The sequence below is a fragment of the Cyprinus carpio genome, chromosome B3 (genome assembly GCF_018340385.1).
Source record: "Cyprinus carpio isolate SPL01 chromosome B3, ASM1834038v1, whole genome shotgun sequence".
Classification (NCBI taxonomy): Eukaryota; Metazoa; Chordata; class Actinopteri; order Cypriniformes; family Cyprinidae; genus Cyprinus; species Cyprinus carpio.
Window position 1 is genome coordinate 1,838,509 of NC_056599.1, and position 21,751 is coordinate 1,860,259.

General features: G+C 37.0%; 2 protein-coding genes across 5 annotated transcripts; one reads left to right on the forward strand and one right to left on the reverse strand.

Annotated features, from left to right (window-relative positions):
• The first annotated feature begins 557 nt into the window (after nucleotides 1–557).
• Nucleotides 558–9,129, forward strand: LOC109062279 (ran GTPase-activating protein 1-like). Of its 2 annotated transcripts, none has more exons than XM_042719460.1 (16): nucleotides 558–703; nucleotides 1,252–1,374; nucleotides 1,458–1,585; nucleotides 2,093–2,152; nucleotides 2,294–2,473; nucleotides 2,591–2,725; nucleotides 3,506–3,664; nucleotides 3,894–4,007; nucleotides 4,116–4,215; nucleotides 5,267–5,351; nucleotides 5,495–5,645; nucleotides 5,753–5,869; nucleotides 7,005–7,110; nucleotides 7,188–7,276; nucleotides 8,757–8,878; nucleotides 8,966–9,129. In XM_042719460.1, exons 1-16 carry the CDS (start codon nucleotides 649–651, stop codon nucleotides 9,045–9,047), a joined length of 1,806 nt encoding a protein of 601 aa, XP_042575394.1. In that variant the 5' UTR covers nucleotides 558–648; the 3' UTR covers nucleotides 9,048–9,129. The 2 variants fall into 2 exon arrangements, with proteins under 2 accessions (XP_042575394.1, XP_042575395.1); XM_042719461.1 differs by having other exon boundaries at nucleotides 677–750.
• Nucleotides 9,130–9,846: 717 nt separating this feature from the next.
• On the reverse strand, nucleotides 9,847–20,244 carry LOC109062285 (E3 ubiquitin-protein ligase TRIM47-like). 3 transcript variants are annotated; one of them, XR_006154128.1, is made up of 8 exons: nucleotides 19,567–20,244; nucleotides 19,179–19,274; nucleotides 14,667–14,900; nucleotides 14,420–14,576; nucleotides 14,267–14,326; nucleotides 12,703–12,894; nucleotides 11,092–11,297; nucleotides 9,847–10,610 (listed from the first exon to the last, which is right to left on the reverse strand). XR_006154128.1 is itself a non-coding variant. In XM_042719463.1 (7 exons), exons 1-7 carry the CDS (start codon nucleotides 20,167–20,169, stop codon nucleotides 11,290–11,292), a joined length of 1,350 nt encoding a protein of 449 aa, XP_042575397.1. In that variant the 5' UTR covers nucleotides 20,170–20,244; the 3' UTR covers nucleotides 10,992–11,289. The 3 variants fall into 3 exon arrangements, 2 of the variants coding, with proteins under 2 accessions (XP_042575397.1, XP_042575396.1); XM_042719463.1 differs by lacking the exon at nucleotides 9,847–10,610 and having other exon boundaries at nucleotides 10,992–11,297; XM_042719462.1 differs by lacking the exons at nucleotides 9,847–10,610; nucleotides 11,092–11,297 and having other exon boundaries at nucleotides 11,645–12,894.
• Nucleotides 20,245–21,751: the final 1,507 nt, after the last annotated feature.

Consider the following 21,751-nt stretch of genomic DNA (forward strand, 5'->3'; position numbering starts at 1 on the left):
TTATTTGGAGCGTGTTCATTTATAGAACTGATACCTGGGATACAAAGTAAAACACACCGTTATTTAAACGATGTAAAATAAATGTTCAAGTAATCTATGCCCAGTAATCAACGAACAACTGTGATTGGTCCACCATGACCAGCGATGAGTAAAGTAACACTTATCACGTGACGCGCGCCAGCAAAAACATCTAACTTGAACATGAACGTTTTAAAGAAAAAATAACTGACCTGAACATGCTCTATCAAAAACATACACTGACGTGTTCTTAAGTAAAATATGCTTAAACCTATATTAGTTTGTTTGCATTAAATGTGTCCTTGTGTTTTGGGAAAAGTTTGAGTCAGATTACATTGGCACTGAAGATCCTACAAACGTTTCAGTCTCTATACAAGAATTAAGTCACTGTGAAAAACCTGTTCATACCACTCCCGCTTCTCTCTTTCAAATTACTAATAATTAAATTTGCCTACAAGATCAATCTATAGGATGAATTAGTTCAATGTATGATCCTATACAATAAAAAGAAAAATCCATAAATTGTGTCTTTATGATTTGTATGTGGTCATTTTAATTAACACTAACAGTTACAGGCAAAAAAAAAAAAAAGTCCACGCGTAATAAAATCACATACGAACTACAAATCCCATGAACCCTTGCGCGTCTATACCACTACGTCATCAGAACGAGCGGGAGGAAGAAAGTGAGTACAGTACATCTGCACCCACAAAATAATATTAAACAACACCTGTAAGTACAAACTGAATATTTATATGCTAGGTTTGTTCCGGGAACGCGTGTCGATATACTGGCTGTAAATAGGCTGCGTCGCTTGAGTCGTGTTTTGCGTGCTGATCATGCGTCAGTGTGAATCTGAGAACACATGTTCGTATATAGAGAGACACATTATGTAAACATACACATCACTTTAGGGGTGAACAGCGGTTACACTATTAAGAATATTTAACATTTTTACATGCAAAATATGTTTACGTGGGATGAATTTATCAGGGCAGTTTAATTAATTTGAATAAATTATATATTTAATTGCTCATTTACATAGTAGTAAACAATTAAAATACATGAAAAATAATAATATTAGTATAATATATTAATTAATTGTAATAATGAAGTGGGTTTGATTCTAATGTGTCAAGTGTTATCTTTATGATTCACAAGAACTTTCTTTGTCTCTTTAGCATAAGAGATGCAATCAAGTTCTAAACTCTTGTGTTTACGTATTTTCTTCAGTTGGTGTCAAGATGGCATCAGATGATGTGGCAAATCTCGCCGACTCATTGGCCAAAACCCAAGTCGACGAGAGCGAGCTCAGTTATAAAGGACAAGGCCTTAAACTGGACAACGCTCAGTCTGGTGAGCTGCCGGTGATCTTTTAATTTTGCATGTTAATGCATGTTTCTGAAAGTGTAACAGAAGTAATGCCGTGTTGTGTGCAGTGGAGAAGATGGTGAAGGCGATCGAGGAGTTTGACGGTCTGCGTGCGCTCAGACTGGAGGGAAACACCATCGGCGTGGAGGCAGCGCAGACCATCGCTAAAGCCCTGCAGAAGAAGAGCGACCTGCAGGTGCGTGTGCCTTATTCCCAAACCCTAAACACAGCAGAAAACAGGAGTTCTCAACTGAAGGAGCATGACCTGAAAAGATTAAAGGCAGCAGAAAAAAACAATGCTAAATCAAGTCATTTAATGCACTCAGTCATGCATCGTAATGACAGAAAAATGAACCAGCATATCAACTTTTAAAAGGCATGAGAAGACAAATCACATGCATTCTGTTGTTGATGTCACAGACATTGTGTCAACACAAACGCTACAGTATTTTTCCACAAATGTATTTGTCATTTGCTGTAATTATTAGATATTTTATGTGTTCCCATTACCATATCTGCTTAGCAAATCAGTATAGAGTGTTTTGTGCATTGAATTATTGGCTGCCAAGAGCAAGAAACCACATTTAGATGATAATATCATGCTAATAATAACGTTTGTGAAACACGTTATCATCTAGTGATGTAAAATTTAGAAACAAATGAAACTATCTCCTTTACCTCTATTGTTTTTCTCTCGTGTTAGTGCTGCCACTGGAGCGACATGTTTACTGGCCGCCTGCGAGCTGAGATTCCTCCAGCGCTGGTGAGATGGACACCTCATGATTCAATTCTACATCTTTTAGAGCAAAGACTTTTATAAACTCTTCATCAAACCCAGTGTGCTCGTAGTTAGTAGTCGTGACTATAACAGACCGTTTAATGCTTGTAAACGTCGCCTCCGCAGAATTCTCTGGGCGACGCGTTAATCACGGCTGGAGCTCGGCTGAAGGTTCTGGATCTGAGTGATAACGCTTTCGGACCCGATGGCGTCAAAGGCATAGAGAAGCTGCTCAAGAGCACCGCCTGCCACACGCTGCAGGAACTGCGTCTGAACAACTGTGGAATGGGCATCGGAGGAGGAAAGGTGGGCGGGGTTTATGATACTGATGTCATCGTGTGCTGAAAAAGTGGGCGTCACTGTTGCGCTCCATCATATCGCCAATTTATTTCTCTGGAAATTTAGTGTTGCCTGCTTTTCTAGATCCTGGCGGCGGCTCTGACGGTGTGTCATAAGGAGTCGAGTGCGCTCGGCGCCCCCTTGCAGCTGAAGGTGTTCATCGCTGGCAGGAACAGACTGGAGAACGATGGAGCCACAGCGCTGGCGCAGGCCTTTCAGGTGCTGAACCATACGAGAAATGACCCTGAACTACAATCTTCCAGAATAATAATGATTATATTATTGATTTTCATTCATTTAGTACTTTAAAATATACCTTTGTCATTAGGTCCATTGAAGATGTTGTTTGGTTTCCTTCATCTGATTAATCCTTTGGTGTTAGTTCATTGTCTTATCCTCAGATCTTAGAGTTTAACAGCAGGTGGTGCTCTAATCAAGATTTTATCCGCACACTCAAATGCTCATGAAGAGCAACACAGCCCACTGTCAAGACCCTTGTAATTCGCTTTAACCTTTTTGAATTTTATGATTGATTATTATAGGTTCAAGTGTGTGTTAGGATTTGGAAACAAGCAGAGTACGGCTGTTTCTAAAGCATGCAGCGCCATCTGCGGTTCAAAACTAAGCTCAGAATCGGCTTGAGAAAGAATCGCGATGCATTCTGAAAATCGATGCTGAATCATTTCTCGATTCGCGATGCATTGATTTATTGATTTATTTGTCCATTATGTTGTCTTCTCCATTACTCATTACTTTAAAGTCCACTGGTCCATTGCTTAATTTTCTCCATTGGTGCACAGATATTGGTCCAGTGGCTCATTGCTTTATGTCCTCCAGGGGTCCATTGGCCTATTGCTTTATTTTCTCCAGTGTAGGAGATAAAGCAATGGACCAATGGAGAAAATAAAGCAATGGGCCAATTTTCATTGGTTTAACTTCTCCATTGGTCCATTGGTTTTTATTCTCCATTGATCTATTGATGTTGCTTTATCTTCTCAGTTGATTGGCAGTCTGGAAGAAGTGCACATGCCCCAGAATGGCATCAATCACCCAGGAGTCACAGCTCTGGCCACAGCAATGCAGCACAACCCACAACTGCGAGTCCTGAACCTCAACGACAACACTTTCACCAAGAGAGGAGCGATCGCCATGGCAGAGGTACACTGGAAAACAGATTTAGCTGGAAAATCTGAGGAATTATTGAAGAGCGAAATACAAAAACTGAGTTGTTATAAATTATTAAACCTGTTAACTGTGTAATTTGGATGTTTTCTTTTCACTAGTATGAAAGAAGAAATGTTAAGGATGCAAAATAGCCCAAAATTGATCAGTGAATGAAAGCTGATGTTTCTTGCCTTCATTTCAAAGGTGTTTCTCTGTTTGTTAGGCACTGAAACACCTGCGCAATGTGCAGGTGATAAATTTTGGCGACTGTCTTGTTCGGTCTGAAGGAGCCAGTGCCATAGCAGAGACCCTGAGAGAGGGACTGCCGATACTCAAGGTACTGATAAGTGCTCAATATCTATACTATGTAGTTTTGGAGAAAGAGCTTTAACTGGTGACATGAAAAAAGCTCAATCAGTGAACATGCTCGTCTCTCTCTCACCAGGAGCTGAATCTGTCTTTTGGGGAAATCACAGAGGAAGCTGCGCTGGAAGTGGCTCGATCCGTACAGCATAAAGATCAGTTTGAAAAACTCGACCTGAATGGTACAAACACATAAAAACAGAAGAAAAAAACATCACAGCATTGTCAATAATTATCTGCAAACATCTGAAGAGTCAGCGATAGTTAATGACGCCCTGGTTGAGTCAAGTTTGGCTCTAAAAAATATAGTGATGAACAGGTTATAAACCTGTGAAAGTCTTTAAAAGACATTTAAGGTTTAATTAAGATTAAACATAATGTCAAGCCTGTGTATTTGTCTATTTGTTTGGAAAGTTAACGCATAGCTACTGTATAATCATCTAATACATAACACTGTTTAAATATGTTAAAAATATACTAATAGTGATAAAGAAATCACTGTGGGTTATTATAGTTAACTAAACTAAAAACATCTTTTTTTATTATAATATAATTGTTGTTTGTTGTATTATAAAAAAAAATTTTTTTTTTTTTTATATATGTGTTATAATATATGTGAATGTGAAATAAAAATAAAAATAACAAAAACTTTAAACATGTATGTATTAAACAAAAAAAACAAAAAAAAACTAAATTACTAAAATTTTAATTCCAAGTATAGACAAAACTATGTTAGTATATCAATGGTAAGACTGGTTAATCATAAACTACTACTAATAAAACTAATTTTGGTAATTGAAATAAAGAAGAAATAAAATATAAATATTAGATGAATAATTTTAAATGAAAATTGAAAGTTGAAACACTAAAAGTAGTAATTGGAAATAAATCAATAAATAAATACTAAAACTGAAATAAAGAGTAAACTAAGTCCAAAGAGTGATATAAAAAGCTAGTAAAAAGACACGCACAACAAAATTACTCAAAATTTAACTAAAATCACTACAACTCAAAACATAAAAGTAAAAGTTTCAAAAATATTCATTTAATATTATTGATATTATATTATATTAAAACTAAAAAAGTTTAATACAAATTACAATAATATACAAATAATATTAAAACAACATCACTGACATAAACCTGTGTAATTTAAAAAAAAAAAAAAAACACACACTGCAGCAACATTTACAAACACGTCCACATCCTACATTTGGTTGTGTTTGTCTTTAGGTAACAGTTTAGGTGAAGAAGGCTGTGAAAATCTGCGAGAGGTGATGGAGAAGATGAACATGGCGGACAAACTGGGCTCTCTGAGGTATCAAACACACCCCGAACTGAAAACGTTCATGACAGTTCAGCACATTTAAAATTCTCTTAATGCAGAGGAGATATTTGTAATTCTTTGCACGAGCTTTCGTTTCTCACATGATTTCGTGTGAATTCCTTCTCATGTCACAGTGATGACGAGGGAGAACCTGAGGAAGATGACGATGAGGAGGAGGAGGACGACGATGATGATGATGAAGATGTGGAGGAAGAAGAGGAGGAGGAAGAAGAAGATGAAGAGGAGGAGGGAGAAGGAGAGGAAGAAAAGAGTGAATTAAACCAGGTTTGATCGAACCGTCAATTCTTCCCGCCGTTTGATGCACAATTCAAATCAACATTACAAAACTGAAAACACAAGTGAGAACAAATTAAATGTGTCTGTTTACTTAGTTCTCAACGCCGCCTTCAGCGCCTCGTACTCCAGACGTCTCGACTTTCCTGAGCTTTCCGTCTCCAGACAAACTCCTGCGACTCGGTGCAAAGAGAAGCTTCCTCATCCAGCAGCAGGTCCGTCTTTTCAGCTTTTATATTCATTTCAGGGTTTCCGTGGCTCTTTAAAAGTTTGAACTCACCCTTCTACAGTTTAAGGCCTGAAAAGGTATTAAATTGGAGCATAAAGCCTTGTATTTGTAAATTTGTGGCATTCATTGTTGCAAAAATATGAATATCTTCCTCAATATTTGTCTTGTTTTCCAATACAAACATCTAAACATCCTTAAATCAGGATACATTTACTTGAGATGCAAAATGAACACATGAAGTCTTGTTTTCTGAGAAACTGATCAAAACGAAATGAGTTTATAATTCAAAGAAAAAAATCTTGTTCTTGTTTGAAGCATACACTCAATTTTGTTCTTTGGAACACTTTGGAAATGTAATAAGTTACAGATTACAAGTTACACTATTCAAAATGTAATAAGCAGTGCGTAACTATTAGTTTATTAAAGTAATGTAACTGATTACATTTGAGTACTTTTTGATTATTTTTCTTAATTTCTAAGAAATGTTTTGAAACCATTAAAGCAGGCAGAGTTAACCTTTACAGTAGCACTCAACACTTCAAAAATCTTTCATCGCTTAAAAATTATGTAATAGTTCATTTTAAAGCACAGCCACTACAAAATCAGGTTTTTGCACACCTTTTTACGTTGAGATCATTCTAAATAAAGGTAAATACAGAATTAAAATCATAACATGAAACTGTTAAATAGCTAGGATACTGTTTTTAAAATCAAATCTTTGCACATCTGTGTCAGGAAATACTTGCATCTAACAATACCTTGGAGAAAAAAAAAAAAAAACTTAATCTTACATAATAAAGCATATACATAAAAGCAGACAGGAAATAAAACAGTTAACAGTTATCTAATAAGCATGTGTTCAAAACTCCTGAAACATTGGTGAAATCAGTCAAATCTGTTCGTATGTGTGAAAATATTCAAATATTACCCCCTTTTGTAATCGTTAAATGTTCATAAGTGACTAATTTAATTACACATTTTCTCAGTATCTTTAACTGATTACAGTTGCATTTATTTTGTAATTAAATTACGTAATTCCATTACATGTAATGAGTTACTCCGAACACTGTGTGTAATGATTGCGACAGTCCCAGTGCTGAGCGTCGGCGTGTTTTCTGCAGGTGGACGTGTCGGACGTGAGTAAGACCGTGGAAGCGTTTCTGAAGATCTCGTCGGTGTATAAGGAAGACGACGCAGAGGTGAAATCGGCCGTGCTGGAGAGCATCGGTGAGATGAACATCTGTCAGACGGCTGCTGGACGATCTGAGACGTCTGACTGATTCTCGTGTGTCTGTGTGTTTCAGACGCAGTGCTGTGTAAAGCCTTCCTCACACCCTCCTTCCAGGGCTTGAGCTTTATGTCGTCGTTGCTGGTGATGCTCGGGCTGTTGAAGGTACAAACGTTTAGCACATTCAGACCGGGGCTGAAAACTGAGCTAGTCTGTTTGCTAATGGATTTTAAATATAGATTTTCTGTTTATTTCACTTGGAAATATCATGTAACTAAAACAGGTTATGAATGCAATTTCATGTTGGCTTTCTGTCATTTCAACACTGTTGCTAAATCATGCCACATTCTCTAGTCTAAAGCATTTAATCAGCACGGTTCTCCTGTTCTCAAGATGTTTAACTAACTTTTCTATGAAATCTGTGCATGAACAGAACTCAAAAATTTTGATGTCAAGGATCCTCAAATATTGCATAAAAACCCTCTTTCTCAAATATAAAGGTGTCATTTTTAATGTAGACCCAATCAGATTATTTGAATTATGAGGAAAAAAACTTTAAGCATGCTATTATAGCACATTGTCTGAGGAATGTATAAAAATGGAGTAAATTTAAAAAAAGATGTATATCTACCATTGACATCAGAGCTCAATTTCAGTTTTGCGATGCTACGAGAATACTTTTTTTGCGCAAAGAAAACAAAAATAGCATAATTTGCTCAAGCATTCTTCTCCCCCGCGTTATGTCTTCCACCATTTTAGAGAGTATTACAATGCATTTGCATGCTTTCCCCTAACCGTAAACAATGCTTATTACGCAAATACATTCATGCGCGTGCTTTCCACCGAACGTAAACAACGCTTATTACGCCCAATATGTTCTCGGGTACTCTCCAAAATGGCGGAAAAATTATTTTTGTTTTCATTGCGCAAAAAAAAAAAAAAAAAAGTAGTATTCTCATAGCATCACAGAGCTGAAATTGAGCTCTGATGTCACATGGACTGTTTTACCGATGTGTTTACTATGTTTCTGGACCTGGGAACATTTCAGTTGCATTGCTGTCTATGGAGGGTCTGAGAGCTCTCTGATTTCATCAAAAATATCTTAATGTGTGTTCCGTAGATGAACGAAGGTCTTATGGGTTTGGAATTTGGTATGGGTTAATGGTTAATGATTAAATTTTTATTTTGGGGTAAACTAACCCTTTAATGCCATGACTTTTTAAATTTAAGTTTTCTGCTCCAATTTAAGACCTTGTAATGGCTTAATTTGTGGAAGGGTAAATTACTACTTTTTAAGACTTGAACAAACCTTTATTTTTATTTGATAAATTTCTGCAGAAAACTGTACATACATATATATATATATATATATATATATATATATATATATATATATATATATATATATATATATATATATATATATATATATATATACAGTTTTGTGCAGAAATTTATCAAATATATATATATATATTTAATAATATTTAATTTTTATTTTTTTTATCTTATTACATCTCACCCTGAATCAAGTTTGAAAACCCCTGTTCTAATAGAAATGTAACTGGTTCATTACTCACCATGAGTAGAACTGTTGGACCTGATGGTGGAACGTGTGTTTTGATGTTCATCTCTCTCTCTGTAGAGTGAAGACAAGCTGAAGCCGGTGAAGGTCGTCCCAGGACATCTACAGTGTTTGGAGCATGCAGTGAAACAGAGTTATTTCCCTCGAGAACACATCACCGTGCTAAACGCTTTCATGGCCAGGTAACCCAACAAACAGAAGTGTTTACATTCATTAACTTTTTTTTGTTATTAATAACAGCATGTGATGTGTTATTATTTTATATACAGGCCGAATAAGTCTCTGGAGCCGTGCAGCAGTGCTCGAGATCGCCTGAAATCCACCCTGCAGAAACTCACACCTGAGAGCTGAACAATTCTGAAACACACGTGTGCTTAAAAGACTCACATCTGATTTTTAATATTAAACTGTCATAACATGTCTTGAAACCTCACCTGACTTCCTGCGTAGTTTATCTTCCATATAAAAACAATCTTTAACATGGAAAAGTGCTTAGCGCATGGGCATTGAAACTATTTCAGAATTGAGGGGGACAGAAAGTTCAAGTGTAATATTGGTTTATTCGAATGATAATGATATATAATATGTATCAGAATATAGTTACTTTTGGTTTGAATAAAGTTCCTATGACATCAAAATTTTTGAGACCACTGAAATTTCATAAAGCTCATCACCAATTTCAACAAACAAGATGTTTAATGCTGCTCAGAGGTGCCATAAATCCACTTACACAGCTGTTATAATTTATGTCTTGATACTAGAGCCATTACATCTTTACACAAGGTTTTGAGCAGGTTCAGAGCAGACTTGGCTATGTAAGAACACAACTGCGTAGACGACACAGTTTTGCGGTTGAGTAGCGACCCAATCCAAACCCAGGATAGATAGTCTGGACTCATGATGAGACTCAGTGTGTCTGAGACGCTGTAGAAGGACAAAATCCCTGCGCTGTGATCCACATACACTTCTAGTCTACTGCTGGATACTGCAGGGAGATTAGTGTTTATGTTGTTGTGACTAAATGAGCACCATGAGGGAGAAGAGAACAATATCCAGAACGTTCTGGGAACCAGAAATTGTTAGCTGTGTACCTGTTCCAGAAATGTTTTCTATAGTTTTATAGTGTAGTTTGTCTCTGAGACGGATTTCCATACATTTGTCAAAAGACAGATGGCCATTGACAGTGAGGCTGTCTGTAGATCCAGAGAAAGAGACAGACAACAAACTCTACAAAGACAAAAACTCCATGTAATTAAAGTCCTCAGTGTTTGAGAAGATCTCTATTACCTGAAGGAAATTAATATGATCATCTGTGTGTGAAATCTGCTTCAGCTCAGCTTCTGTCTTCTTCAGCTCATTGATCTCCTGCTCCAGTCGCTCCAGTTTTATTTCGGCTGGACTCACTGCAGCTCTTTCCCGATCTCTGATCAGCTGCATCACCTCAGAGCGACGTTTCTCAATGGAGCGGACGAGATCAGTGAAGATTCTTTTTTTTTTTTTCATTATACAGTGAAAGTGGACAGTGATTTTTACATGCATAAAAAGTAATATAAAGGTACCATTAAAAAGACTCGTGCAATAAATTCAAGACCTTCTAAAACCATACAATCAATTTGTGTCAAGAACTGCCTGGAAATATCTCACATTCTTTTTGGCCATCAAAAGAAAAAATGACTGTCCACTTTTGATGAATTGAAAAGAGCAGCTCAGACTTTCTTCTTGACATTTCATAATGTTCTTTAAAGAAATAATTGATTTCAAACAATACTAAGGCAGGATTCCCTATCCTTTTCCATCTGTCAACAGTTTTTCTTTCTCACCTTATGAGACTCCACAGCTTCTCTCAGCTCCTGAAGATCTTTCTCTCTTCTGGATTCTCAGATGAATTTTCTTCTTAGTCTCCTCCAAATGTGCCTGTGTGAAACACAAATACTGAAAAACTGGAGAAAAGGTTTTCTGGTTTTCCATGTTAATGGAAGTTGATGTCCGAACAAGCCAAATAACTCTACTGTGTCTGTTTTAGATTTCTTCTTCCTTATTGTATGCACAAATGCAGTTTGGCCATCAGAGACCTTAAAGTTCAGAAACCTAGAGAGATGCTGTCAAATTTGGATTTACTGTATAATGGGCTTAATTACTTGTATGCTTGTAAAACATATATATTTGAAAATATATATCACTTAAAATACACAAAACCATATTTCCAAAAGTCATGTATGATGTGTGTCAGGATTATGTGAAGATATTACAGCTGGTGTGTCATCATCAGGTCACATGACCAAGACGTTATATCAATTTGAATTTAGAACAGAAGAAGGGGGATCAGCAGAAGAAGCAGATTGGAGCCCCGTCTTCTTGAGCTTCTCCACCATTTCAGCAATCACCATGTTTTTACCTAAACCAGGTCTCGGTGTGAAGGACTGTTTGCATAAAGGACATCTGTAGATTCCATTCTGATCATCCTGATCCCAGACATCCGTGATGCATTTCTTACAGTAATTGTGTCCACAGGGAATCGTCACTGGTTCCTTTAGCAGATTCAGACACACTGGACAATTGAACTGGTCCTGATCCACTGAAATATTAGTTTCTGTCATTTCACTGTATATGAACACAGACAGAGAGACGATACAGACTGCAACTCAACAGTTCATTTCCTCCTTATATCATCACTAGAACATCACTTCTATAAGAACTAAACCCTTCCAACACCAAAGAGCACTATTTGGAAATATAATGTCTCTCCTAGAGCTAACATGACCTCATATCTTTTTAGATACCCGTAAAGGACATGGTAATAACTTTTCTGCAGTGTTATAAAAACAAAATTTGTTTAAAAATTAAGTCATAGGATAAAATGTTACCATTATGTATTTAGTTGTGCTTCAAAAATGAATGCTGTCATTACAAACACCACACCATCCAAACATCCAAACAAAAGAGGAGAGTATTTTATCTTGGGCAGATTTATTATTATTATTATTATTTTTCACTTGTTTTAAGCACTGGCATAAATTACAAGTTCTGCTTATTCAGATTTGATATCAAGTAAACTGATCATGTTTTCTTCAGGTTTTAAAATAACATACACATGTACTTTTGAAAGAGATTTTAAAAATGTAATTGAAATATGAGACAACAAGACTTTTAACAAAGAGTGATTCTGTAATATTCTGTAAAGGAGTTATTCTGTAATAACATTTATAAAGCTAGTATGTATTGTTTGATATGGGATGCATAGCTGAAAGCATCCTGGTGTTGAGACACAAGATCTGAGCAGGACTGAAGACAACACATCTGTCTTGGTTTTCTTTTGCTTTACTCATTAATTAATCCTTTGAAGCACATGGATTAGGATATGACATATTCAGATATAAAAACAAAACAAATTATGTATAAAAATCCAGTAAACAGCACACAAAATATAAACAACAACAACAGCCGTCTATAAACTTCTTTCTTTAACAACATGAGAATCAGATTTGAAAGTTACTTCAGACAACAAATTTCAACAAAAGACAAATCACAGTTTTGATTATCAGTTTCTCCTCACACATAAACATATTTTGATTAATTTGCTAAAACGATTAGATATCAGCTGTTAAATAATTAAAAAATAAGCAACATCTCATTTTTGATTCTTAGATGTGATATGGCAATATTATTTACATATTTAGACGACACAGTTTCACTGTTGTTTTATTTTGTAATCCAATCCCTGGATAGAGCGGCTGAGTGAATGTGGTCTGGACTCTGTGGATGAGACTCACTGTGTCAGAGACACTTAAAAATGACAGAGTTCCTGCGCTGTGATCCACATACACTCCTATTTTACGGCTGGACACCACAGGGAGTAAAGTCCGTATGGTATTGTGTCTAAATGAGCAACTGGAGTTACAACAGTACAGTCTCCAGGACTGATCGTTATACCCAAATCGACTACCACCACTATTTCCCTTCCTCTTGATGCTCTTATATGCCACTGCTATATGAACACCCTCATTACCGCTGTACTCAACCTCCCAGTAACAGCGTCCACTGACACTCTCCGTACACAAGGCCTCTATCCAGTAGTCAAATCTGTCGGGATGTTTGGGATATTTGTAATTACAGCTGGTGGAAGTGATCACTGTGTTGTCCTCAGACAGACGGAGACTTGAACATATTGTGTTCGAATCCAACATGAATGGATGGAAATCTGATGAAAACAAACACATGATCTGCATGTAAATAATAAAGTATGACTTTAATCATTAACATAGTTGAGTATTTTAGTAAGGTTAAAACAAGATTTAGGAAAAAGTTTCCATGCGTCTCTCATTTAGCAGGTATTCCAGAAAGCATTAACAATGAACCTTTCATAAAACCAGTACACTTACTGTAAATTCTTTCATCAGTCCTCAACAAATGATTTGGAAATTCCTCAAGTCCCCCTAAACTGGTAACCCAAAGTTTGTGTTCTCCCAAGGCATTCCCAACTAATGCTAACAAGACAGGCATGCCATACTTCAGTTTTAGGTTTTATTGACTTTGAACATGGATCCAAAGCTACTCGCTATTGTGTGCACATACACTGACATACACACTCTGTGCTATTGTTGAATGAAATGGCCATACTGTTGCTTCATCAAATAATTTTTTTTTCCACCAAATCATTTTGTTTTCTTTCTTTAATTATCTGAAGTTACAGTGTTAGTGGTCTTTCACGTCACGTCTTTTCTGCACTCAAGTTTCAAATCAAACCAATTCCTATCTTAATAAATGGGGGAATCCTGAAATCTCAAATACTGTCTGCTAAAATCACAATTAAATTACATATTTCAAATCGGCAACAAAAATTGAAATGATAATCAGTTAATAAAATCTTGACCAGGGGCACATCCGGTATTCGCAGACAAAAACTATTGGTTTTACTATTTTGTATTTTGCAATAGGATCCACTTTTAATTTTTTTTAAATGTAAATGAATTGGCCCATAAATGCAGTTCTATATGTTCAAATAGCATTTTTTAAAAAAAAAGCATATTTTTCAGGCTAGACTAGTCAATGTGCTGTGCAGTACTAAGCGGAAGTATTGGGTTTCTATGGAAACTGGAGCTTCTAACAGCAGCTTCAGTGATGCAATGACTTTACCAATCAGTGATTGGCTGTTTAATTCAGAAGGCGGGGCAATTCTGCCATATTGCATGTTGCAGCTTCTCCCATTCATAAGTATTAGGAGTGAACCGTCTTTGTATATCTATAGTCTTTGATATAACGCCTTTAGCGTCAGTTGCTTGTGCATCTCTTGAGATCAGGGGAGTGAGGTTTACCTGTACAGGTCTTTCTGGCCTCTGTTACACTAGCAGCAATAATAAAATACTTCAATCTCCTCCTCTAATGTTATGTTTAATGTGAAGGCTTGTTCGATTGCAGCTGGTTCACTAATTCAGTCATGCTGTGTACTGCTTCAACACCATTAAACTGACTTGTGTCCAATTGCTATGGTTCTGGAGCAACCCCTAGTAAGATCAACATGTTCAATTACGTATATCTCTCAATGATTGTTGTGTGTTTTTAGAAGAACTCACATTGTAGAAACTCCTCTCTGGTCTCATATTCAGGAGCAATAATGACCTGGATGGTTTTCACTACAGACACCAAAATACATTTGCAGATTAATTCTCATGTCAAGAGGAAAATCATATTTAATGAATAAGAATAAACAAATCCCTAAAATCTACCTGTTTCAATTATCTTTTCTGTCTCCTCTCTGCAGAACTGCTGCAGTTTGTCTCTGAGTTGAAAAACTGATTTCATTACATCATCAAAAGAGAGATGAGGACTGACACTGTAGCCGTCTGTAGATCCAGAGAGAGAGACTGAAGCAGACGACAAACTCTACAGAAACAAAAACACAAACACAAACTCCATGTAATCAAATAAGCTTGTTGAAGTCCTCAGTCCTGTGTTTGAGAAGATCTCTGTTACCTGGAGGAAATGAACATGATCCTGTGTCTCTGAAAGCTGCTTCAGCTCAGTGTCTCTCTTCCTCAGCTCATTGATCTCCTGCTCCAGTCGCTCCAGTTTTATTTCGGCTCGACTCACTGCAGCTCTTTCCTGATCTCTGATCAGCTGTGTCACGTCAGAGCAACGTTTCTCAATGGAGCGGACGAGTTGAGTGAAGATCCTCTCACTGTCCTCCACTGCTGTCTGTGCAGAGCGCTGTTATAGGACACACATCAAAATCAGCTCATGATTGTTTCTTTCTGTTCTGTGATTGAAATGCTGATATAACTGTAACTTCATTAAAAACTGTGCCAGTCCTCCCTGTACGCATGTTGCACTTATTCTCAAATATGATTTCCAAGCTCATTCATTTATAGGGGAGACTGAACTCCATGGATACATTAAAAAAGCTCAACTCAATATTGTTAATTTTGTTTTAAGTTTTCATTTTTACTGTTCAGTTCAAAGTGGGGAAAGAAGGTAGAATATTAGGATTACTCACGATTAGAATTTTAAGGCAAGTAAGTAACAATGGAATTAAATTTCATCAAGGGTCAACTTTGTTTCTGGTAGATGATGACTGTCAATCCTTGTTTATTCTGGGGGTTATGTTGTAATGTGTTCATGCAATACATGTGAGTACATACAGTATATACTTTATGGTCATATCTGATTAGTTTTAAGAATATCATGCATGTAATTGGTCATTTCCAATGTTTATTTTGGTCAGGTTTTACTGTTTATGTTGGCTGAACTAATATGCTGATTTATCACTAGCCATGCTAGTGTTATGTCCAAATACAGCGAGAGTGTTTGTTTAAATAATTGCTTGCAGCACTGTGTTATTTGATGCACTACTGTATTTTCATTCACTTCAGTGTTATTACAGTTACCACATATAATTCCCAGTCTGAGTTTCGAGTCCACTGTAATCATGATAAATTATGAATTATGGTACTTCAGCTATGTGTCATATTTTCATTGGTTCAGTCTTGTCATGTGGTTTTCAGTTCTGTTTGCACATTGGTTGTTTTGGTCATGTGTTCCCTATGAATTTAAACTCCTTTGCTTGCCATATTCCTTTGTTGGATATTGGATGTATGTAACCCTGCTGTCGGTGAGTGGTTTAGTCAAGCCTGTTTATGTTCATGTCAAGTCTTTGTTTTGTATAATAATGGTGAAATGAAGGTTTGTGAAGCACAAGGTTTCCCCTCAACTATCAGTGCGTTCCAAACAGGGTATATCGCCCTCCAAATGGCACTTCTGAGTGAAAACAGTCATGGCCGCCATATTGAAGGGTCATACAAAACCGAAGTGCTCAAAACTGGCCACTTCAAATGGCCCTTCAGAATGAAGGATTTCGATGGACACTTTGGGCTCCCATTATCCTTTGAAGGGCACTTCAAGAAACAGTTGTTTGGTCACCTACACCCTTCGAAGGTCTCACTCTGGAGGGTAAAACCTTTGAAGGGATTGGGGCATAGGGATGAGCCCTTCCGAATGGAATGCAGGGTGTATCATAAAATGGTTCATTACTCTAAGTTTTTTGTGTATTTGGTGTAATGAAATGTGTTTATGTGGTTTAAAAAAACACATTATTTTCCACATACTGTACATTATTGTTTCTCCTCTACGCCCCACCTTCTGAAACACGTTGATTTTCACAAAGCTCATCTCTCTGAAAAGCGAGGTGTGCTGTGATTGGCCAGCTATCCAGCATGTAGTGATTGGCTGAATGCCTCGAGCATGAGACGGAAATGTTACGCCTCTTAACATATTGTGAAGCCAGGTCTAGAGTGAGCCGTGGCCGGCTTGAGTGAGCAGAGGCGGACGGCTTGAGAATGGTGCGGCAGGCAGATTCTACGAAGGAGCATACATTGGTCTTGCAGCAACCACATGTGACGACCCTAGACTGGACTCCGCTTCGTCCACGGTGAAAGCCGATCCGGCGATCCACAGCGTGAAGTTGATGTATCGAACAACTGTGCAGCGTTATGCAAATCTTCCCACATACTGAAAGGGGCGCAGATAGGATTTTTTAACTGGGGGGGAACAAGCTGTCCAGCAGTCAAATTTTTTCAGTCCAGAAAAATCACCAGCTCAGTCATAGATGATAGTACAGGTGCATCTCAAAAAATTTGAATATCATAGAAAAGGTCTTTTTTTGTAATTTAGAGTATAAATTGAATATAAATACTGGATACCTCCTGTGCTAGTTTAGAATATGCAACCACAATTATGGGAAAGACTACTGACTTGACAGTTGTCCAGAAGACGATCATCGACACCCTCCACAAGGAGGGTAAGTCACAGAAGGTCATTGCTGAAAAGAACTGGCTGTTCACAGAGTGCTGTATCAAATTATATTCATAGAAAGTTGACTGGAAGGAAAAAGTGTGGTAGGAAAAGGTGCACAAGCGACAGGGATGACCACAGTCTTGGGAAGCCGATTCAAGGAAAGAGCTTGGGAGAGCTTCACAAGGAGTGGACTGAACCCGAAGTCAGCACATCAAGAGTCACCACACTCAGACATCTTCAGGAAAAGGGCTACAGCTGTTACATTCCTAGAACCAAGCCACTCCTGAACCAGAAAAAATGTCAGAAGCATCTCACCTGGGGTAAGGAGAAAAAACTGGACTGTTGCTCAGTGGTCCACAGTCCTCTTTTCAGATGAAAGTAAATTTAGCATTTCATTTGGAAATCAAGGTCTGGCGCACTGGAGGAAGACTGGAGAGGCACATAATCCAAAGTCCAGTGTGAAGTTTCTGAAGTCAGTGATGATTCGGGGTGTCGTGACGTCTGCTGGTGTTGGGTCATTGTATTTTATCAAGGGTAGGGTCAATGCAGCCATCTACCAGGAGATTTTGGAGCACTTTATGCTTCCACCTGCTGACAAGCTTTATGGAGATGCTGATTTCATTTTGCAGCAGGGCTTTAGCACCTACCCACAGTGCCAAAACCACTTCCAAGTGGTTTGATGACCATGATCTTACTGTGCTTGATTGACCAGTAAACATGCCAGACCTGAACCTCACAGAGAATCTATGGGGTTTTGTGAAGAGGAAGATAAGTAACATCTGAAAAACAATACAGAGGAGCTGAAGGCCACTATCAAAGCAACCTGGGCTTCAATAACGCCTCAGCAGTGCCACAGACTGATCACCTTCATGCCACGCCACACTGAAGCAGTAATTCATGCAAAAGGAGCCCCAACCTAGTATTGAGTGCATAATTAAACCTGCTTTGGAGATCTTGAACATTTCTGTTTTGTAAATCTTTTTTTGATTGATCTTTGATAAAATATTCTAATGTTTTGAGGTTCTGAATTTTTAATTTTTCTAAGCTGCAAGTTTTAACCATTAGAATTAAAACAAAAAACTCAATATATTAACTCTGAATATTTCAGTTTGTGTGCAATGAATCTAGAATATAAGAAAGTTTGCTTTTTTGAATTAAATTACAAAAAATAAAGAACTTTTCCATGATATTCAATTTTTTGAGATGCACCTGTATATGATCACAGGCACAATTGAGGCAGCTACCAGATCCTCATAGGACCCCGGGATCAGGAGTCATAGCACATACACACACAGAGAACGTAAAAGTCAAAACTTCAAACCAAAAATGGGTACTGTAATCATGCACAAATTAACCATGGATTTACTACTCTAACCATAGTTTAACCATGGTATTTGTACAACTGTGGTTATACAAATGGTAATCAAAAAAATAATTTTCATTTTGTTGTGAGCATTTGCAGCTTGTTTTTGTATTTCGTTGTTTTGCGAGTATTTACAGCACGTGTGCTGTCAAACTGATGAAGATGTTCATTTCATTGCGACAGTGAGGGGGACGGATCGGGTCACTATGAATCTGGGGGGGTCATGTCCCCCCCATCCCTAGTGCCATCAGCATACTGCCATACTGTAGAAATGAGCCATTTCAGGGGAGGGCGTGGACGAGTGTTAACTTTGATAAAGAATATCTCTTTGGATTAGAGACTTTATTCTTTGCAACTTCACATATCTTCTTTATGCACCAAGAGCTTGTAACACTCCAAAGAGAAAGGAACATTTGAAATGGAATCATATGACCCCTTTAAGATGTTGCATACTACTGACATCTTGTGGTCAAAGGTGGGAAAATGTGCCTTTGCATCCCATATGTCCCAGCCATTATTTTACCATTTCATATGATAATTCAATTTGTGCTACATAAAGCAATACAAAGTATTTACGCAAAGTATGAATAATTTAGTCTGTGAATAAATGTATGAAAAGATAAGCATGGCTTAAACTTCGGTTGTTTGATAAAAGTCCTGGTCTGAAGACATCTAAATTCCATTATTCGGTTATATTAATAGTATGTGGTGCAACAATTACATTTTCATGCTTGTTTGATGTTTCAAACATCGGAATGAATAAATTATGACAGGGTTTGTGAATAAGTTTTCTTTCTTTTGCATTTATTCCATTTGCTCTTTTCAAATCTCACCTTATGAGACGCCACAGCCTCCCTCAGCTCCTGAATGTCTTTCTCTTTCTTCTGGATTTTCTGGTTAAGATTTATCTGCGTCTCGCCAAAATGTTTCTGCATAAAACAGAAAAACTTGAGATTCAGCTTTTCCTCAGAATGCATTAAATCACCAGACTCTGTCCTAAACAGCACTGTGTTCGTTATGACTTTCATCTTTTTCACTGTAAAGATAATAAATCTCAAAACCCCCAAACTTTTTAAGATGATCCCGAATATCTCCCACAACCCATACAAGTACACAGACATCCAGCCTGCTGATAACTCAGGAACTGCATTTAGTTAGTGTGTTTTTAATCAAGTGCCCATGAATATGATCAAATGGATTTCCATTGTTTGGGAGACTTACCTGTTTCTCTGTCCTCGCTGCTGCAGTTGAGACAGTGTCATGATTTTTGTGTTCGTCCACCAAACACAGCATACAGATACATCGCTGGTCAGTACGGCAGTAAATGTCCAGCATTTTATCATGTAGAGGGCAGATCATGTCCTGCAGTTGTCCAGTGGCATCCATCAGATTGTGTCCTTTAACACCGAAGAGACTCTCATGCTGTTCAAGATGATTTTGACAGTAAGAGCTTCGACACTCCCGACAGGATTTCACTGCTTTCTGTTTAATTCCAGTGCAGGAGTCGCACCGAACATCTCCAGATCCAGTGTGAACAGAAGAAGGGGGATCAGCAGAAGCAGCAGCTTTATGTTTAGTTTTATTGGGCTTCTCCACCATTTCAGCAATCTCCATGTTTTTACCTAAACCAGGTCTCGGTGTGAAGGACTGTTTGCATAAAGGACATCTGTAGATTCCCTTCTGATCGTCCTGATCCCAGACATCCGTGATGCATTTCTTACAGTAATTGTGTCCACAGGGAATCGTCACTGGTTCCTTCAGCAGATCCAGACACACTGAACAGTTGAACTGGTCCTGATCCACTGAAATATTAGTTTCTGCCATTTCACTGTATATGAACACAGACAGAGAGACGATACAGACTGCAGCTCAACAGTTCATTTCCTCCTTACGGGAGGGTTTATAACCTCCTGATAAGATTCTTGCAAAACAGTTTTTTTCTGTAGGGTGTGACTTACTGTAAGATTACGGAAGTGGGTTTTTTTTTGTGTTGCAGTATGCACTGTGAAAAAAAAGATACAAAAGCTCTGACTGTGGTACCATTTAAAATGCGGCAACACAATTAATTGAAATCAAACCATGTTTAAGTTGCAAGTAAATCATTTAGTGCAATTATGAAATCACGAAAGCTGTTATGTGTGGTTATTTTTAATTTAACGGTTATTAATTTAGAATTATAATTTTTTTTCTAATGATGATATGTGTTGTTATACATATTGGTTTCCCGATAAACATCAAAAAAAAAAACAAAAATTTTCATTCTTTTTGTGGTCTGTAACTTTAGATTCAGAAGTTTTGATTATATCTTATTAAATATATATAGGCACCAAAATTAGAATAAACCCTTAAACAAAGAGCCAAATACAGTCAGCTGTGAACGGATTGATTTTAGAGTCATCACATCATCACAAACACCGCATTTTGCAATTTCGGTGATTTTTGATTGACTCTTCAGTTTAATGAAGGACAAATGATCCATCGCTCAATCTTCAGGTATTTGGTATTTTTGGGGTTTTGATAGATTTGTTATAATGGTTGTTGGTTATGAGGGTTTTTAACTTTTATTTTTTGTTAATTTTATTTAGGGGAGCACAAAGTTCATGTTCATATAAGTAGAACTAAAAGCACGTGCTTTCCTTATAACTTATAGATGCTATATATTTTATATTATTACACCTGACGTTGTGTGTGTTTGTTTTACTCCATTTTGCACATTATGATTTTATCTTCTGTTATATTTTCTGGGCAATACAATTTTGAGCAGAATTGTCTCTGTACTAAATCTGTCTGTAAGAATTTGAGCAATCATAACATGAAGAGCAAGACCACAAGATGAACACAACCAAATTTACAGAAAATAGCTATATGAACATAAGGAGCCTGATATGTTAATGTATGCATGCAAATAATACCACATTATATAGATGTAATAAGCATCATTTATACATACAGTACATATGATTCTGCATGTAATAAAAGTGTGTACAGTTAGCAGAACTAAAAGTGTTAGATTACAAATTAAACATTTAATGGCTGCTGTCGAAGAATCTAAAATAATCTCTGTTATCATCTAACATGTGTCAGAGTCTATACAATATTACAATAAATCTAAATAATACAATCACACCAGAAGAACATTTTATCATCTTTTTTTTTTTATTGAACCATCAATTTAATCAGGTGAATTTTACAGGTGAATGTCAGAACAGCAGATCACTTTTCAAACATTTTCAGCATTCATTATCAGTGCTAACACTACTGACATTATTATACTCATCTGATGAGAAGTTTTACACTTAATAGATCAGTGGTTATTAAAAGTTGTAATAAAAAAAAGCTATAGGCCTAATCTTTTTTTAATTATTATTAAGTGCCCTTACAACTCACTGGTACTGATTTATCATCA

Excerpts from the sequence above, each read along its gene's own strand:
- LOC109062279 (XM_042719460.1), top strand. The coding sequence starts at position 649 with ATGAACCCTTGCGCGTCTATACCACTACGTCATCAGAACGAGCGGGAG. Across the intron at positions 2,474-2,590 it reads TGGGCATCGGAGGAGGAAAG|ATCCTGGCGGCGGCTCTGAC; the intron begins GTGGGCGGGGTT and ends CTGCTTTTCTAG. Across the intron at positions 4,216-5,266 it reads TGAAAAACTCGACCTGAATG|GTAACAGTTTAGGTGAAGAA; the intron begins GTACAAACACAT and ends GTTTGTCTTTAG.
- LOC109062285 (XM_042719462.1), bottom strand. The coding sequence starts at position 20,169 with ATGGCAGAAACTAATATTTCAGTGGATCAGGACCAGTTCAACTGTTCA. Across the intron at positions 14,327-14,419 it reads AGAAAAGATAATTGAAACAG|TGAAAACCATCCAGGTCATT; the intron begins GTAGATTTTAGG and ends TGGTGTCTGTAG. Across the intron at positions 12,895-14,266 it reads CAGAGAGGAGTTTCTACAAT|ATTTCCATCCATTCATGTTG; the intron begins GTGAGTTCTTCT and ends TGTTTTCATCAG.